The 18339-nt window shown below is 37.6% G+C and overlaps 1 protein-coding gene across 5 annotated transcripts in view; it reads left to right on the top strand.

Annotated features, from left to right (window-relative positions):
* The window catches only part of EMB1974 (NHL domain-containing protein), a 34950-nt gene that overhangs the window by 15618 nt on the left and 993 nt on the right, over positions 1–18339 (top strand). For 2 of the 5 annotated variants that reach the window (XM_077396721.1, XM_077396722.1), the window contains 7 exons: positions 5322–5548; positions 8828–8886; positions 8960–9145; positions 9255–9378; positions 9524–9582; positions 15248–15393; positions 15947–16114. In XM_077396721.1, coding sequence (XP_077252836.1) covers positions 5322–5548; positions 8828–8886; positions 8960–9145; positions 9255–9378; positions 9524–9582; positions 15248–15393; positions 15947–16114 — 969 coding nt within the window. Of the gene's footprint in view, positions 1–5321; positions 5549–8827; positions 8887–8959; positions 9146–9254; positions 9379–9523; positions 9583–13295; positions 13394–15247; positions 15394–15936; positions 16115–18339 lie in introns of those variants that run through there. The other 3 variants (XR_013255461.1, XR_013255462.1, XM_077396723.1) reach the window with 3 other exon arrangements.

Here is an 18339-nt window from a genome sequence, read left to right as displayed (position 1 = left end):
TGCATGCGTATATTGCATGTGTTTCGACTAAATTACGGCTAAGTGGATAGAAGGGACCTGTCCTGTACAGTAACTGCATACTGAAACATGTCTGATAAATTCAAAATCAAAATTTGAAGAGCAGCATGAAATCTAGAAAAAAAAAGTAGGCATTAAAGTGAGAGGAGATGTGAATGGAAAACCTCATAAAACTGATAAAACCATATGGAAGTGCTAAATGGATGTGTGTACTTAGGGCATTATTACCGCTTCAAGACAACTTTGAACAGATTAAAATGCGTAACTAAAGAATAAGCCTTCAAATACACAGTTCTCATTCAAAACCATTCAGGACCAGAAAATATCTCTTAAAGATTTAGGTTAGATGCCAAATTGCAAAGTTACCCCCTGACAAATGCATCACCTGTACCAGTAGTGTGTCAACATTGTTGACTTTAACATCGCCAAATCTGCCATAAAGGAAATCTCCCAAGTTGTGCAATGAAACAAAGTGCAATAACCGAGAGTAATATAAAGGTTATCTTTTGGAAAGATATGGTTGAGAATGGTAAGAAATGTGAAAGTTGTTTCTGACTTTTTACTTGACTTGGATCCCTGATCTTAAACCACGATTTAAAAGCTAAGGTTAACCATGAAAAATAAGCGTCAAGTAATAATCATTTAACCCTATTTGTGTGCATTAAAAAAATTGCCGTCATCATTTTTATGTATTGGGACAAAGGCTTAGTTGGTAGTTGATATATTTTTATGTATTGGGACTGGAAGCAAGCCAGTGATTATTCCTATGATTCTATATAAAGCTTAAAATTTAATCCGTGATATCCTTTGTTCACAATTTCTTATCTTTATTCCAATTTCTGAAAATTCAGGACCAGAAAATATCTCTTAAAGATTTAGGTTAGAATCCAAATTGCAAAGTTAACCCATGACAAATGCATCACCTGCACCAGTAGTGTGTCAACATCGTTGACTTTAACACCGCCAACTCTGCCATAAAGGAAATCTCCCAAGGTGTGCAATGAAACAAAGTGCAATAACCGAGAGTAATATAAAGGTTATCTTTTGGAAAGATATGATTGAGAAAAGCTAAGAAATGTGAAAGCTGTTGCCGACTTTTTCCATGACTTGGATCCCTGATCTTAAACCATGAGTTAAAAGCCACGGTTAAATATGAAAAATAAGGGTCAAGTAATAATCATTTAACCCTATTTGTGTGCATTAAAAAAATTGCAGTCATCATTTTTATGTATTGGAACTGGAAGCAAGCCAGTGATTATTCCTACGATTCTATATAAAGCTTAAAATTTAATCCATGATATCCTTTGTTCACAATTTCTTATCTTTATTCCAATTTCTGTAGTTCTGTCCATTTTTGTTATTTCTTAATGTTCAAAGTTTTACTTAGTACTTGTAGGAATTCAACAATAAAAGTCAGCTCAATTTTTGTTATTTCTTAATGTTCAAAGTTATACTTAGTACTTGTAGGAATTCAACAATAAAAGTCATCTCCATTTTTCTTCCACTAGCCATGATGGAAGAGAATGATCCACGTAGAAGAACCCAACTAGAGCCAGGATTAGAGCCGGGTAGATTCTTTTCACCTTCTTCATGAAATTTTTCTAAAGGATTCATTTAGCCGACCCCAACTAGTTTGGGACAAAGGCTTTGTTGAGTTGAGTTGAGTTGAGAGAGAACTAGACGGATGCAATACCCTTCAAGGACCAAGATCTATTTACTATTCACATTATAACTAAGAATAGAGGGAAACTATGTGGAATTTTATATCACAAGGTCCAATGGTCCTGAATCCTGAAGATATATGTTATTCAAAAGTGCATATTGTAATGTGCGAGAAAAATGATGACCCTCATCATATTTCTTGAGATTTGGTCTTTTATATGCACTGATGACCTTGTCTTGAAGTATAGAATAAATGATATTTCGTCCTGACGGGCCACCATTTGAATAATTTTTTATTATTATTTTACTTACTTTACAAGAGGGTTGTTTTGTTTTCAAACATCATGCAAATGGACTACATGTGGTTTCGATCAACATGGAAGGAGAGTTTCCGCCCTCTGAGTTACCACCACCCATGGTTTTTCATGTTGTATATTAGTTGTTAAAACTTCTATAGTAATGTATATGTTGGAATCTTTTTTGTTGAGCTGTTGTTGGGGATTTGAGTCAAATGACAGAGGAACAGTCATCTACCATGGCTTGTGGGTATACTAAAATTCTGATTTCTCCTTTGAATCCTCTAGCAAACCCAATATTATGGATCAAATTGTTTGGTTGAATGATGAGAATTTTTTGCAATGAACTTGGATGACGAGGCTGTTTCTTGTAGGAAAATGAAGATTGGTTATATTAATGAGTTTGAGCCCCCAAAATTGGTTGATCTCAATTGCGGAAATTGAGGAATTCAATAATTTTTTGCTGATGTCATGGCTGTTGAGTTCCATGGAACCCCAAGTAGCAGTATGCATTTCTTTTCCATTGCCAACTAGATCTAGGAGGCCGAGGTACTCTACTCGTGTCTCTTGCTAAAAAAACTACAACCTCAGCTCCTGCTATGTCCTCCTTTTGAAAAACGGATGAGAACTGCTTCCGGAAGATAGGGCGGAGTTGCATTCCTTTGTTCCAGCCGGTCGAATATCTCGACTTCTCTCTCCTGCGAGTGTCACGTAAACATGGAAGGGTTGGCCTAGCTATGTGTAAACCCTGTGGTTAGGAGGGACGAACTGAAGCTCTGGAACCACGCCCGAGGGGGAGCAATGAATTTTATTTCCGCATATCCTGGAATTGCCCCCATCGGCGGTCGTGTCCGAGATGGGTCTTTCTTACTCTTTTTTTCTTCCTTCTTTTTCTCTTTCTTTGTTTTTTGAACAAGTGTGTCTTTAGTCAAAGCAGCCTAATTCCCATCTCTGTTCTATCAGAGGCATGAAGTAAAGGAGGTTACTGCGATTATTCCGCCAAAAGCTAGGCCAAGAAGCCCAAGGTGAGACAGCCCTGGTCACACTTTCCCAGGTCTTAGTCCAAGATTCGCATTGTCTAGTCCTAAGTTTCAGTGCCGATATGCCGGACTTATGCTGATTGGGGACCTTTTGGGAGATTCTCCTTCCGGTGTGCTCATGAGTTGTACTCCAATCAAAATAGTGTTGCTCAGACATATAAGTTATCTCAAAAGATTGGCCATTTACATTAGGGAGACATATTTTGAGGATTACTACACAATTACGAGGATTGTGGGAAAGTTAGCACTCTACAAGGACATTAACTGCAATTATCCTCAGGATGTTGATCACTTGAAGTAGTCGAGAAAATAAAAAATATATATATTTGATTTGTTAGCTAGTTTGAATATAGAATTTGGAGCTCATATATTGAGTACTCAGACTCTTCCATCACTGAATAGTGTGCATGTTGTTGTACAATGTGATGATCATAGGATACTTGCCATGCAGTCTCCTCTTCTTGTGAAAGATAAATTTAATATGATTTAAGGGATCTGGTGGCTATGGTAGAGGACATCGACACACTGGTGATATGGGGGTAAGAGATTGAGTCGTAGTTCGATTCATGATGGTTGTACTGATAGGGATCCAGTCGAGCCTACTGGTGATAAGAAGCATTCCATTCCTACCATTTCAAAATAAAAAGCATTCCATTCCGTATCAACATGTGGGAAGTCAACTTATTTAACTATTATAAGATCCATGGTTTTAAATTTCGGAATGGTTTCGTGGTTTGAGGCTGTTAGTGCTCCCATGAGGTGTTGGCTTCAAGTTTGGTAGAGTGAAGAAAGAGAAAATTTCGGAAATGTTTTTGTCGAAATATTTCGACTTCGGCTGCTACTAAAACGAAATCCACTTGCATATGAAAAAAAATACATGTTTCACCGGAAATTTTGAGATTTTGTTAATGTTTCGGCCGAAATATGCAAAACATGCGGCTTTTCAGATTAAAAAAAAGAAGCAATCGAAATGTCAACTTATTGACAAAAACTCTGACAAAAATCAACTCCACTTGTAGAAAAGAGAAGAAGAACGAGATTTCTTTAAGATATTTCTAAAAAATGACAAAATTAAAAGAAAAACTAGTGGTGAAGAATCTTACCTGGATTTCAACCGTGATTTTATACCAAAATATTATTGTGATTTTAGAATATTTCGGATGAAATTTCGTACCAAAACGTCTAATGATTGACATCTATTCTCTGTTTCATTTGTAATCCCCTTTCCTTTTTTACCCTTCATTAAGGGAAATATTGTAATTACCCAACAAGTTAGTAATGACGGCCATCTCAGCGTTTGGGAGTGGTAGTTTTCCCTCTCCAAAACTTCTTCCTGTCGTCATTACAACACAATTAACTCAACCCTCCATACTACTATGCAATTAAAATGCTAACTCCAATTGAAAAATGTTACTCTCGTGTTGCTATGTATAACATTATTCTCAACCTACATTGTTCAAGTTGCATAGTATCAGTAAGTTGGAGGTCACCAAAATTGCCCCCGGTGAAAGGCCCCACTCTTATTAATTCAAGTTGTAGGCTCTTCTTGAATGAATTTGTTGTCAAATTCAGTTTGATGGTTGGGATTGAAGTTGTTTGGACTTTGGATCACCTTAGTGTTATACTACCACTCTACCAGTGTAGTGGAGTGGGATGAGTAAAAACAAAAGCAAGATTAGAAGATAATGGTGTCCGGCAATTTCTCTAAAAGTAATAGGGAGATACAGAAAGTTTACGGGATGTCAAGCTTTATGAATGACATCTATGGTGGAGTGGATCTAATATATCGAATGATGTGATCGGTGTAGTAAATAGGGCACTGTGCAATTTCTGTAAACTAGTTGTTGACTTGGATATCATACATTTCTGGGTGAGCTATCGATTGATGCTATAAGCTCCCAAGCTGCTGAATTCAGAAAACCATTTTTGGACACCACTAAGAGTCAGCTGTTCGATACGGTTACATCCTATGAGAATGCCAAAGAAATAATTGTTGCTTTCTAGGTGATTTTATCGAAATGTTCCTATTTAAACATCTACTTTCATTTTTTTTGGGAATGGTCAACATCTACTATCATTGCAGTAATTAAATGTTGTTTTTCTGATTAACTGTATTGCAAGTTGTATTTTTCTGCTTATCTTGCTTCTTTTTGTTAACATTCTTATGTTGTCGTACACCGTCCAAGATATAATATAATTTTCAATGGGTTGAAAGGCATCGTCTCTAAATTCTCATTTTTTTGAATGGCAAGTCTCTAAATTCTCATCACTTATTATTTTACTTGTGCTGGCTTTTCTCGGTAAGAATCACGCAATCAGGAGAGCTGACTTGGAAACAAGGATGCTGGAGACGGTATACCCAATCTGTGATTCGCATCTGAAAAATAATAGCATTTGGAACTGGATTTTGGATAAGCTAGGAATGAGAAAAGATGCTGATCCAAAACCTGATGAGTCTGCCGTGGACTCATTTAATTTTCCGTGGCATTTGATGAAATCGGGGGAAAATGATTTCTTAATTATTAATCGCAGGTAATTCTCTTTTTCGTTTATTGATCATGTAAAAGTAAACCTACCTCATTTTCTAGAGGGATGAGCATTGCCCGCACATGTAGTAATAGGGGTGCTACCCACTTATCTTTGAATGCATACATCACGTGGTAAGCATGATGTTGCATGGTAGCCCTATCACATGATGTGCGTAGCCAATTGGGAGGCAGGTATCACGCTTGTATCTTCACATTCAAGTTATGCTGTCATTCTTTTTATCCTTCACTGTACTAGGCATCTGTTTGCATTGAAGTAAATGCATATGATATTTGCTGTCGTGAGTTAGATCTTGATTTGGTGGCTAATGTTCATGTACTTGCAGCTAGTCAACCCTTACTCCATCACCCATGGGAGTGAAACTGATATTTTCAATAAGTTGTTGTCCAGTGGGAGACAATTTGTACTCCTTAGCTTTCTTTCTTTTTTTGGGCTTCCAGTGTCAGATATATTTACTGGAGTGGAAGCTATGATTTGTGGACATGGACATGAGTGTCGCGTGTCAACACGGATACGGAGTGTCACTTCAACTCAACTCAACTCAACTAAGCCTAGTTGGGGTCGGCTAAGGAATCCCTTGGAAAATTTTCATGAGTTGTCAGACACTGCAAACCCCCAAAAAAATTTAAAAATAGTGACACGCCCATATTTTCATGAAGTGTCAGACACTGCAAACCCCAAAAAATCTAAAAATAGTGACACGCCCATACACATACACACTTATAAAATTACTATCATAATTTGCGACGGTATAAATACGGTATTCACTCAACAAGCTAATAAATCTTAGGATTAATCAACTATAATCTAAAACAAGCATGAGATAGTCAAATAACAATGCATTCATCAATTTAATCTAGTTCTCTTCAGTCTCCGAGATGCAGCGAAAAGAGAGTGTCGACATGTGTGTCGTGTCGGACACGACACAGCACATGTGTCAGCAATAAATTCAAAGTGTCTGCTAAATCATAAAGTGGAACTATCATTAAAAAAAAAACAAAAAAATCATAACGTGGAACTAATATTAGTTAGAGTTGTTCTTGTGTTGATTGTTTAGATGGATCATTTGTTGAGCCTTCTCCGTGAAAATACATAGAGCTTATGCAATAACAGAAGACGGGTAAGGGTAGCTGTGATCAAGGTTTAAAATTTCGATTTCGGTACCGGTTTCGGTCTTCCCTAAAACCGAAATTTGGTACTCGTTCGAAATTCCGGAGACAAATTTCGAAATTTCGGACCCGAAATTTTGTAACACTTTTTTTAAAAAAATAAGTGATTTTCTCGAAATTTCGGACCGAAATTCCGAAATTTGGTAAATGGCGAAATTTCTAATTTCGCCAAATACCGGTTTCTGGCTGTGATTATATTGACAAATATCTCCAATATTTTTGAAAATATCACAATATTTTGCAATTTTTTGATAAAATAACAAAATCCCAAGATTTTCCTGAGATTACAAAAAATATTGAGATATCTTCATATTTTATTTTTTACCACGAAAATATTGCGATAAATTCCTTATATTATTTGTTTTTGTTTTTTTGAATGGTAGCCAAATTTCATTGCGGAAAAGAAAAGCGAGATGGTCAAAATGCATAAGATGTAAAACACCTAAGCAAGAGAAGTTAATCACTATTACAATAGAGAAATTTAGGAAGGAAGAGAGTCAAACAGTGCCAAAGATTCTTTAGAGACTCCTCCTTTAGCTAGACTATTCGCCACCTTGTTGACCGAACGACGAACATGATCAAACACAATAGAGGAAGAAGCCACCCAATCTTGCATCTCATCGAAGAACCTATCAAATCGCCAAGGGTGCTTTCTGAGAACCGTTAAACCTCCGAATAACGTTCAAGGAGTCCATTTCTACCACTACATTATTTAGATGGTCTCTCACCAGCAACTTTAAGCCTTGGTCAACAGCCACACTTCGGCTTCCGTCTCGTCCGCATGCCCGCAAAGGACCACAACACCTCCCAAAGATTATTTCTTAAGGCTCCACCAATCCTGATTTATTTGCTGTCCTAATTTATTTCTTAAAATTTATATTTTTATATATTTTAGTCTCCAGTTTGTTCCCGATATAAACACAAAAATAACAAAAAAAATAAAAAATAAAAAAGTCTTGAGATAAACCCTTCCCAAGAAATTCCCAAGTATTTGTGACTATGGTTCTTGGCCCCTTCCAGAGGGTAACAGCATTACCACAGGTAAAAACTGTTTCCTATTTGGGTGGTTCTGGTAGAGGTGTGATCCTTTGAATGCTTGCTTACATTTGTTAAGATTTATTTTCTTAATCTGTAATCTCTTACATTGCATCTGTCAAATCACTTGATAGCCACATGTTGAAACTTATTGCACAACTAAAATAATTTTTTTTCAGTGAAATTTTATGCATCGACTTCTTAGAATTTCCTTGTGACGTTTCTTATCAACTTTGAGTTTGCACTAAACTAACTCGTCCATTTTGTGGTATCTGTTTCATGCAAATCGGAAGCTTTAGAGTTTACATTTAATTCATTAGCTTGCAAGTGCAATGAGATGGCCCTACTCTCTGGCCAGCAAAGCTACTTTGTTTATTTGGTACTGCAACTATTATTGCATTTTTCTCACTCTATGATCAGTTTTTGATTGTCCATCTGTTTTGAATATTTGGAAATTATTGTTAATTACCTTTGCTGAATAGAATATCCTTCTTTTCCTGCTTCGTCTTTTGTTTTAATACCTTAAAACATTTGCTCATACCCTTCACATTATCTCATAACATTCGGCACCAACCTAGATGTGAAGAAAATAAGGATCAACATAGAGATAAAAAAATGTCTCAAATTCTCCTTAATTTTCATTGTTAAAAAATTTTGACCGATGAAGAAAATAAAGATCCAATTCCCATTTTTTTTGTTTCAATCATACCTTTTGTCAGATTTTGACTCACTACTTTGCTCATTTTCTTTATGCTCTCCCATATGCACTACAGGCAAATTCCATGGCTCATATATTGCCTAATCTGAGATTTAGAATGCAATTTTAGGAAAATATTCTTTGGTCCTTTTGGAGTTGGTAGTTCATCTTCATATATATTTTGCAGCTTTTTTTCCCTGAATATTTTTATTAATAGATAAAACCTTGTGTGTTGTTGAGTAACTAAAAAATTCCATTGCAGACACTAAATGTGTGGTAAAATAGAATATGAGCTGCATTTTTAGCCCATTTCTAACATGCTTGCATAATTTGCTAAGTGTCATTTACTTCCTGCATCTGCAGTTTTGAAACTTTATGGATCATGAGTCAAGCTACCGGGGAGATCAAAGATGTTGTTAAAGGTTTGCATTTTAACTGTTCATTTCTGTATTTTGTTCCAAATATTTATACTAATTAATGTGTTATTTTTTTAAGGATCTCCAAATATTATGGAGCTCTGTGGAGACATAATCATGGAAAAAATATCCTTACTGGAAGGGGTGATTGGGAAATGCTTGCAGCAGAGAGTAGATTCCAGTTGTTCATTGACTGGGCTTCCATATACCGGTTTGGTGTCGTCTTTAGCAACTTTCCATAATAACTTAGTATTTTGTGATACAGGTACCTAAGGTGTCAATGCTTGCATTATTTTGAACACTTTATAAATTTCTGGCTATATTTTGTGCAATATTGTTTAAATAATACCAGTTTCATGTACATGTTGACAAAGCTGGTCAAAGAGTTTTGAAATGCCAAAGAGGATCCAAGGACATATCAAATCTTCAAATGTCAAACTTAGGAATTCTTGGCCTACCATATTGGTTGTCTTGCCCTCTGGAGAGAGTTTTTGTTCAGTGAGTCTATTGAATTTAATTTCATTCTGTATGCTTTGTTATGGTATGGGCTTCATCTTTTTCTAAGAGTCTGTTAGCATTTTAATATTGCCAGTGATATCTTCGCGGTATAAATCCTAACCAATTTCTTTACCTTATGTCATAGTGGAGATTTATATGAGAGACCAAGGAACGATCATCTTCAGTATTTCAATGTGCTGCCAGGTATCTAACTGTTTGTGATTTAGATTTCTTTCCTTTCCTTCAGGTGATGTTTGGCAACCATGAAATTTTTTTCCTTCAAATATTAGTTTATCAAAAGGTGAGAGATGGGAAGGGAGGGTGGGACCATGAATTTTTTTTCCATTAAATATTAGTTTATCAAATGGTGAGAGATGGGAAGGGAGAATGGGAGGAGGAGAGACTTGAGAGGGCATTAATGAGAAGAGGGTGAGAAGTGGCTTAAAAACAGGAGAAAAGTAAATTGTATCATGAGTGGAGTTTTTTTCTCCCCTTCTTTTTCATCCTTTTCTCACCCTCTCCTCACTCAGTCCCCCTCTGTCGCCCTCCCTCACCATTGGATAAAGTTAATATTCCATGGAAAAAAAGTCATAGTAGCCTAACATGGCCTTAACTTACATTCTGAACTTGATTGTGTTAAAATGAATAAAATAAAAGTAAAATAATGTGGATGTTAAGGATGAGGTACTTGGGAAAAGCTCGATAAAAAAATGTAATCTTCATCCTGAGAAAAAAATTACATGATTAACAATAATGATGAAGAGAGGTGAGAAGAAAGCAGAACCATGCAATGGAAATGGCTTGTGCTACGTTAGCAAAAGCACCTTGTATTGTAAATACACGTTGTAATTCTCATTCACAGATCATGTTTGAATGTTTTCAGTCATCTTTAATCCATGGTTTTAAATTTCCACCGAAGCCAACATGAAAGTATGAAACGATTAAAATATTTCTTAGTATTGAGTCATAAGGAGAGATTGAAGAGGATGTTTACCACAGAATAAGAGCATGTTGGTTGAAGTGGAAGCATGCTTCAGGAGTTCTGTGCGACCTTAACATACTTACCAAGTTGAAGGGAAAGTTTTATAAGATAGGTGTGAGGCCAACCATGTTGTACAACTTAGAATGTTGCACCACCAAGAAGCAGCATGTGTATAAGATGAGTGTAGCGGAGATGCGAATGCTTAGATGGATGTGTGGCCACACAAGGTTAGATAGAATTAAAAATGAAGACATCCGTAAAAGGTGGGGGTGCCACCAATTGAGGAGAAGATGAGAGAGCACCGCTTAAGATGGTTTGGGCATATCCAACGTAGGCCTTTGGGTGCTCCAGTGAGAAGAAGTGACTCATGCCAAGTTGATGGAGTAAAAAGAGGTAGGGGAAGACCGAAAACAACTTGGGTAGAAACAATGAGTAAGAGGAAAGACTTGATGGCTAGGAACATAATAAAGAACATGACCTTGGATAGGAGAGAATGGAAGAAAATGATACATGTAGACGAACCCAACTAGTGTCAGGATTAGACTTAGTCAATTTGAGCCACGTAGATCCTTTCACCTTCTTCATGAAAAATTTCTAAAGGATTCATTAGCTGACCCCAACTAGTATGGGACAAAGGCTTAATTGAGTTGAGTATTGAGTCATATAATTATTGTAGCTTTATGTAAATATACGCTTGAGTTATTTGAGCTGTAAAATTGTTATGAAAAGAACAATACAAAGCAATGAATTTCTTGGGTTCTCTTCTCTCTTCACATTGCACAATAGAAAATGGGTTGTTTTGAGACCTATGTCGGCAAATGTTCTAAAGAACCATAGCAAAGAGAAGCCAAAAAATCTTGTGCCAACAAAGAAGGCTTTGAACCTGCTCACCAAGAAGTGATTCGAGGTGGAGAGTAAGGGGAATGGGGCCATATATGCGGTTGTAACGAAAGAGGTCACAAATCTAGATGGTGAACCGCCTCCAAAAATACCACATGAGGTCACACAACTATTGTCTGACTTCTCAGACGTAGCCCCAAAGAAACTCCCAACTGAGTTACCTCCCATGAGAGACGTGCAACACACAATTGACCTTGAGTCAAGGTCACAACCAAACCGACAAGTAGACAAGCAACTCGTTTGACAAGGAGTTGCGGCATCAAAAGTTCCTTGTGAAATGAAATGGCGGCCCATTATCATGCCCCACCTAGATTACAGAGGAGTTACATTCATGGATTCAAATTTCGGTTTCGGACATAGCCGAAACCGAAATTTCGGCTGAAATTCTGTACAAAACCCAAGCAAATTTCATTATTGTGCCGAAATTTGGTTCTCTGGCCGAAATTTCGGGTTTGGGTGATTTCGGTTTTGGTCCCAACCGAAATCCGAAATTTAAAACCATGGTTACACCATCTCAATCTCAATTTCTATTTTTAGTTCATTGAAGTTGAATTCTTTTCAGTCGGTGAGAAATGATACCACTATACCAGAGAGGACGCAGAGGACCCACCTCTATAGGTCCAATATTGATGTGGCATGAGGATGAAAGAGGAGGGTCCATTTGGGATTCCCTAGCCATTAAGGGAGTGTATTTTCTTTTAGAAGTGCAATTTGAGTCGGGTCGGGTTGAGCTTTTGGTAAAATATGAATTTGAATCAACCCGATCCCGACCTGAATATGTGGGAAAAGCTCATCTCAAATCCCCAAAAATCAACCTGAGTTGCACCCTTTGTAGCTAATTTCACCAAGTGATCAAAAGTGGGCCCATATGACTTTGTGTGACATCATAGTCATTTTAGTGACTTAAATGACCATGGTGGCCCACCTTGCAATAGTAACGTCTATGTTTTCTTGGAGTTGAATAGTCTTGGTAGGAAACCTAGATTAAGAAGTCTTGTCAAGGTACAATTTGTATTGTTGAGTCTAAAATAAGAGTCCATGTAATAGGTGACTATGACTTTGACCAAGTTCAAGCTCATGTGACAGCTTGTGATTGGTTTTTATAAGTATAGTAGGAGTGAAGTTATAAGCCACCACTTCAAGATTTTCGTGGGGTTTGTTGGTCTACATACTGTAAAGGCCTCTGTCTCTTTAAACCATTGAGTGATTGTTGACATATTAGAATATTGATGATTGGGTGTGATACCTTTGCAATGCCTAAAGATCTGGATCGATTCCATTTCATTTCTTCTTGCTTCCTAACCTTCTTTCTCCTTATCTTTCTTATGGAGATCTGAAGGAAGGGATGCCTTTATTAATATTCCTTAGATCTTTCATAACATGAGTGATGCCTTTACTAATAATCCTTAGATCTGTCATAAACATCCCATAATTCACCTTACCTACGGATCCGTCTAGATCTGCTACCACAGTCCACACACAAAGCTTCAGTCCATCCTATTCCCCATCTGAGTTACTCTTTGACTCCTATCAACAACCTTGATACATCATACATGTCACAACCCTTGATCCTTAATCAAACAGTTCCCTTTAGAACTTGCAAAACAGTCCCATTTTGTGAGGGGTTGGGGGATTGGGAGAGTAGGGACCCTAGCGTAGATAAAGGTTCAGGAGCATGGAAGTCAATATGTGTGTCCAGACCCCTGTACGAGCATTTGGTTAGGTTTAGGGTAGGGGGGAAGGGACTCAGTTTTGGGTAGATCTTTGGCTAGTAGAATCCTTGCTATGTTGTGCTTTCCCTGGCATGTTTTGCCTTGAGACAGTTAGGGGCAAGAGTCTGTGACTATAGGAGAGAAGGGGGAGGGAGAGGTTGTGTGGGCCATTAGACTTAGAAGGGATCTTAAGGATAGTGAGATTAATAGCCTCACCTCTCCGCTTCAGCTTCTAGAGTCTCGTTATGTTTCCCCTTTTGTCGCAGACCATAGCATGGGTCCCCTGATACTAACTTATTCTTTATTCGCTCTTTCTTTTACAGGTTAACAAATGGAGATAGATCGGGTTCCTTATACCACACCATTTGGAGATCAGCTACACCCCTCAGGTGACGCCGATCTCATGGATGATAGAACCAAGGTTTTAATTTTCGGTTTCGGTCACTGTGGAAATGGAAGCATTTCGGTTTTGGTTGGAAATTTCGGTGTAAATCATGTAAAATCAAGGAAACATATGAAAACATATGCAAATGATAGAATTTAAAGATGAAACTTCAGGAAATGCTAGAATAGGCACAAATACACACTTAGAATTCATCACATAAGCAAGAGTCGCAAGAATACCACCCATAATGGTTTATAAATAGCGAACACCTAGTGAGATGCACTGTCACACATGCCTGGTAATTTAGTGCATACAAAATTTCACATGTAATTCATGTAAATATATGTACATAATTCATGCACCATATTTTGCACACAATTCATATACATATAATTATGTAATACATAGTAATATAATATACTTGTTTTATGCATTTCGGTCATTTCGGTTTCGATTACGGTGGGGATGGAAATGGAAACATTTCGGTCATTTCATGTTGGTTTCGGTGGAAGTTTAAAACCATGGATAGATCACCTCAAGAAAAGGAATTTCCACTTACCCATTTGTCGCATGTTCTGCAGGCGAGAGGAAGCGTCCCTTGATCATCTTGTAATGCACTGCCTCTTTGCATCTAGAGTCTAATATGCTTTCTTGAATTGCTTTGGAGTACATTAGGTCCTTCACTGATCGATTAAGCACACCATCCCTAATTAGAGTTGTGATCCATTTGGGGTCGGTCGAGCTTTATGGAGGCTTATACCTTATGCTATTGTTTGGCACATATGGAGGTAGCGAAGTGAGCAAATTTTTTAATAAAAGCAAAATCTATGCGTAGAATTATATTGGAAATCAAGGTGGATCTTAAAGCGTGGGTAAGACAATGAAACTTACTCATCTTCTATAACACATGAGACATTCTTCGTAATTGGCAATCGGTCATGTTTGAGAAGGGACTGAAGATTGTGGAGGCGCTCAATTGGTATCCCCGCCACCGGGTTTGATAAAGTTCAATTTGGATGGTAGTTTGAAAGGGAAACCCAGAAAGGCCTGTATTGGTGATGTTTTTCAGGATGAAAAAGGGATCGTCATCCAATCTTTCTCGGGTCTAGCAGGGATTTGTGATTCTAATGAAGCGGAGGCCAAAGCTCTCCTTTGTGGTCTCAAATGGTTTGTTAAAGCGATTTCAGGCCCCTTAATTATTGAAGGAGATTTGACTAATGCTCTTCTTGCTTGGGCAGCTTGTAAGGTGCCTGGACCTGTGGTATCTGCCTCGCATTATCTTGGAGATTCATGGTATTTGCCGAATAGTGCATCCAAGTTTTAATAATATGAAGCAGCCAACAAACTCTACGGCGAATAGTCTAGAGAAAGGTGTAGAAGGGGAAGATTTGTGGTTCTTAAGGCGGTAGTGGGGTATCCAGGGGTTTTTTTGTGCTTAGCTGTTTTTGTTTTTCAATGTGAGGGACACCTAGGCATTTTGGCTGCTTATAATAAAACTAACCTGTTACCTTCTCGAAAAAAAAAAGGAAAAGAAAAGAAAACTCATCCCTTTTTACCCTCCAACAGTCCCCGACAACTGTGAACAGTCCTTAAACAGTCCCCCTAACCGTACCCACATGGCCACATCACCCACCCATCCACACCCAGAGAGAGAGAGAGAGACTTTACCATATTCCTTACGCTACTGCTATGATTAAGATCAACAAACCTGAGTTTGCCTTCCATTGGCAGTCCTACATCAGTACTATTCAACATAAAAAAGCACACATAATATGTTTGAACTGAATCCATTTGTTTGTTTTAAGCTGCTCTTGCCACTAGGTTTTCATGATTTTAACTTTTTCTTTTTCCGCACAAATTCATGATTGACCACATTCCTGTGTAATACAGGAAGGTGCGACATACGGATGCATGTGAATGTCCCAGAGGGAACTGAGCTTGCTGCACAATTAGAAGAAGGTTGTATTTGGCGCCAAGCAAGAGGGTCGGCTGTTGAAATCTCAGCATATGAGGCAGTAGCCAAGGCTTCAGAGAAGGTATCAACCTTGCAGAGCTGATCTAAATTCACCTGAAATTCATTACAACTAAGGTGCTGTTTGGATATGCGGATCCTGGACGGGAGACAAGAGAGAGGAGGGGACCGTCCGTTTTGCTTCTCTCTAGAATCTTGGATTTTAAGTAAGAAATCCAGGTTTTAGAAATCTCTCCCCCATGCTGAGATTACTAAAACCTGGAAACACGGGACGATCTCCTACTCTCTTGCTGACAGAAAGAAGGGCGAAAAATCAGAAATCAACTAACGGTTTCCTTCTCCTCTCGCCCGTCGTCGTTTTCTGATTTCTCGTTTGTCTTTCCGTCGAGCGAGAGAGTAGGAGATCTTCCCGTGTTTCCAGGTTTTAGAAATCTCAAGATGGGGGAGAGATTTGCAAAGCCTGGATTTCTTACATCAAATCCAGGATAATGGATTTTTAAATCCAAAATTTTACACCGCTTTCAAACTAAAACCTGGATTCTAACATCCACGTATCCAAACAGCCCCTAAATCTTTCGCTTGTAATAGTTTAAAAGCTTAATCCTAGGTTATTGCAGGTTGGTGTTGCACAGCAGTGGTTTGACGAGTTGGATAACCTTGCCTTTTCGAAACCTGGGATGGAGTCAACTGTCCAAGATGCTGAAAAAATTCCTGACAGAAACTCTCAAGAAAAAAACTTAACACATATTGATTGTGCTGTCAATATCAGTCCTGGGACCAGTGAGGTATGTTCTCGGATACCTTTCTCTTACAGTTGCACCGTTTTAGAAAAAGAACCATGACAATTTGGAATTGCTCTGCTATTTGATCCTTCCATATTTGATGATAAGAACAAGGATCGAGCTAACATAACATGGAAGATGGGATCAAACCTTCTTTTTTTTTAATAAACAATATACTGTGTTTCATTTTCAAATTTTATAACAACTCTGGATATTTCATACAGTTGGAAAACCCTTTAAAAAAATCATATAGTTGGAAGTGACTAAATAATCTGTTTTTACCTTGATTATTTTGAAAATAGTTACTTGTATTTGCATTTCTAGAATAAAACTTTGGAGGGTAAAAATTTAATTTAGGACTTATCACCTGTTTGCACCTTACCGGTTTGAAAGAGTCTGCATAGAAATTCAGGATTTTGATTTCCCCTGTAGCTTTATTCCATGTTCAGTTCATAATTTTCCTACTTTTTATCCAAAACCTCGGTTCACTGCATTTTCTGACATTACCGTATCATATTTTGAGACGATGAGAAGATGGTTTGGGTATATCCAACGTAGGCCTTTGGATGCTCCAGTGAGAAAAAATTGACTCGTGCCAAGTTGATGGAGTAAAAAGAGGTACGGGCAGACCAAAAACAACTTGGGTAGGAACAGTGAGGAAAGAGTTGAGGGCTAAGAATATAACAGAGAACATGACCTTGGATAGGATAGAATGGAAGAAAATGATCCATGTAGACAAACCCGACTAATGTCAGGATTAGACTTAATCAATTTGAGCCGGGTAGATCCTTTCACCTTCTTCATGAAAATTAGGATTCATTAGCCGACCCCAACTAGTTTGGGACAGAGGCTTAGTTGAGTTGAGTTGAGTACAGTATCATATTTTGGTTTTCTTAAATCTCAGGATTAGCTTATAAGTACAGAATGTAAAGCAACAATCTGAACAAAATCTCTTAATAATTAAAGAAAAGTGTTTGGTGAGTAAGAAAAAAAAATGTCTCATGATTATCTGGTTAGTCAGAAAAGTATCTCAAGATTACCAATTAAAAAAATAAAATCTAAAGAAAATTATCTTGAAGGAATAAGTTAGTCAATGTCCTAGATCCAGTGTTACCTGAGTATGTAGTACAGTATTTGAAGCCGGAATTCTACTCACAGACATGGTTATATGTGGGTGCGATCGATATGCACACAGATGTTTACCTTCTACAAGTTGGTAAACTCGACATACATGCACATTTTCTTAAAACAAAAGTGATCTTCAGAAGATTGATTAACCTTTCTACAGTGGCTCTTGCGAGGGATGTGGACCAATGTAAATGTTACTTGGACAAAAGAATGTACCAAGTGGATTTTATTTTTTTTAATAAAATCAGCTTTCATTGGATCAAATATCAAGGGAGGGGCCCACCTTTATCGTTCCCCCATCACGCGCATATACTGCAAACACCATATAATTTCTCGCTTAAGTAATGTGTATTGTTGATATGAGCTCCGTACATTTATGTGGGAATATCCCTAAAAAAGTTAAAAATTATATCTCTTTCTCCCATTCCATCCCTCTCCACTCTCGGTCGAGAAAAAACAAAATTTTTAAAATAAAAAAAAAGTACAAAAAATAAAATAATAGAAGATAAAAATAAATATATAATTCAAACAAAATAAATATAAATAAGTAAATAGAAACTCCATTCTTTATTAAATATAAATGAATTAATAAAAAGACATTCCTGTCTTGATTTTCACTTTTCTATTGGGAAATGGTATTTCTACCCTTTGCATTAGCCATGGCCCATGGCATCCCTTTTTTTTGTTATCTTTCTCAAGGTTGCCAAAGCAGGAAGCGAAAGCAGGAAGTGGAAAGGAGGAAGCGAAGGCTTCCGGGATGGTGGGAAGTGGGAAGGGTCAGGGAAGGTAGTGGGGAAGTGCGAAGGGAAGAATGTTTTCCATTTTTGTGATTCTCATAAAATTAAAGACGGGCTAGCGTGATTCCCATTGTTGGGGAAGCGCATTTCCATTTTTTGTGAAGCGCATTTCCCCCGACTCAAAAACATGATTCCCACTTTTTGGGGAAGTGTCACGATTGATGATTTGGAATCGCGTATTGGGGAAGCATGATTCCCACCTTTACTATGTGATTCCTGCTTCCTTGATGTTTCTCACTTGCCAACTGTCTAAGGCGGTATTGTCTCTCCCTGTTTACTTTCTTTACATTTTTGCCTCATCTC

This window comes from Tasmannia lanceolata, unplaced genomic scaffold (genome assembly GCF_043159265.1).
Source record: "Tasmannia lanceolata isolate RefF3 unplaced genomic scaffold, GAP_Taslan_0.1 ptg000015l, whole genome shotgun sequence".
NCBI lineage: Eukaryota > Viridiplantae > Streptophyta > Magnoliopsida > Canellales > Winteraceae > Tasmannia > Tasmannia lanceolata.
The sequence above is the reverse complement of the archived record's forward strand: the minus strand, read 5'-3'. Positions and strand labels throughout refer to the sequence as shown.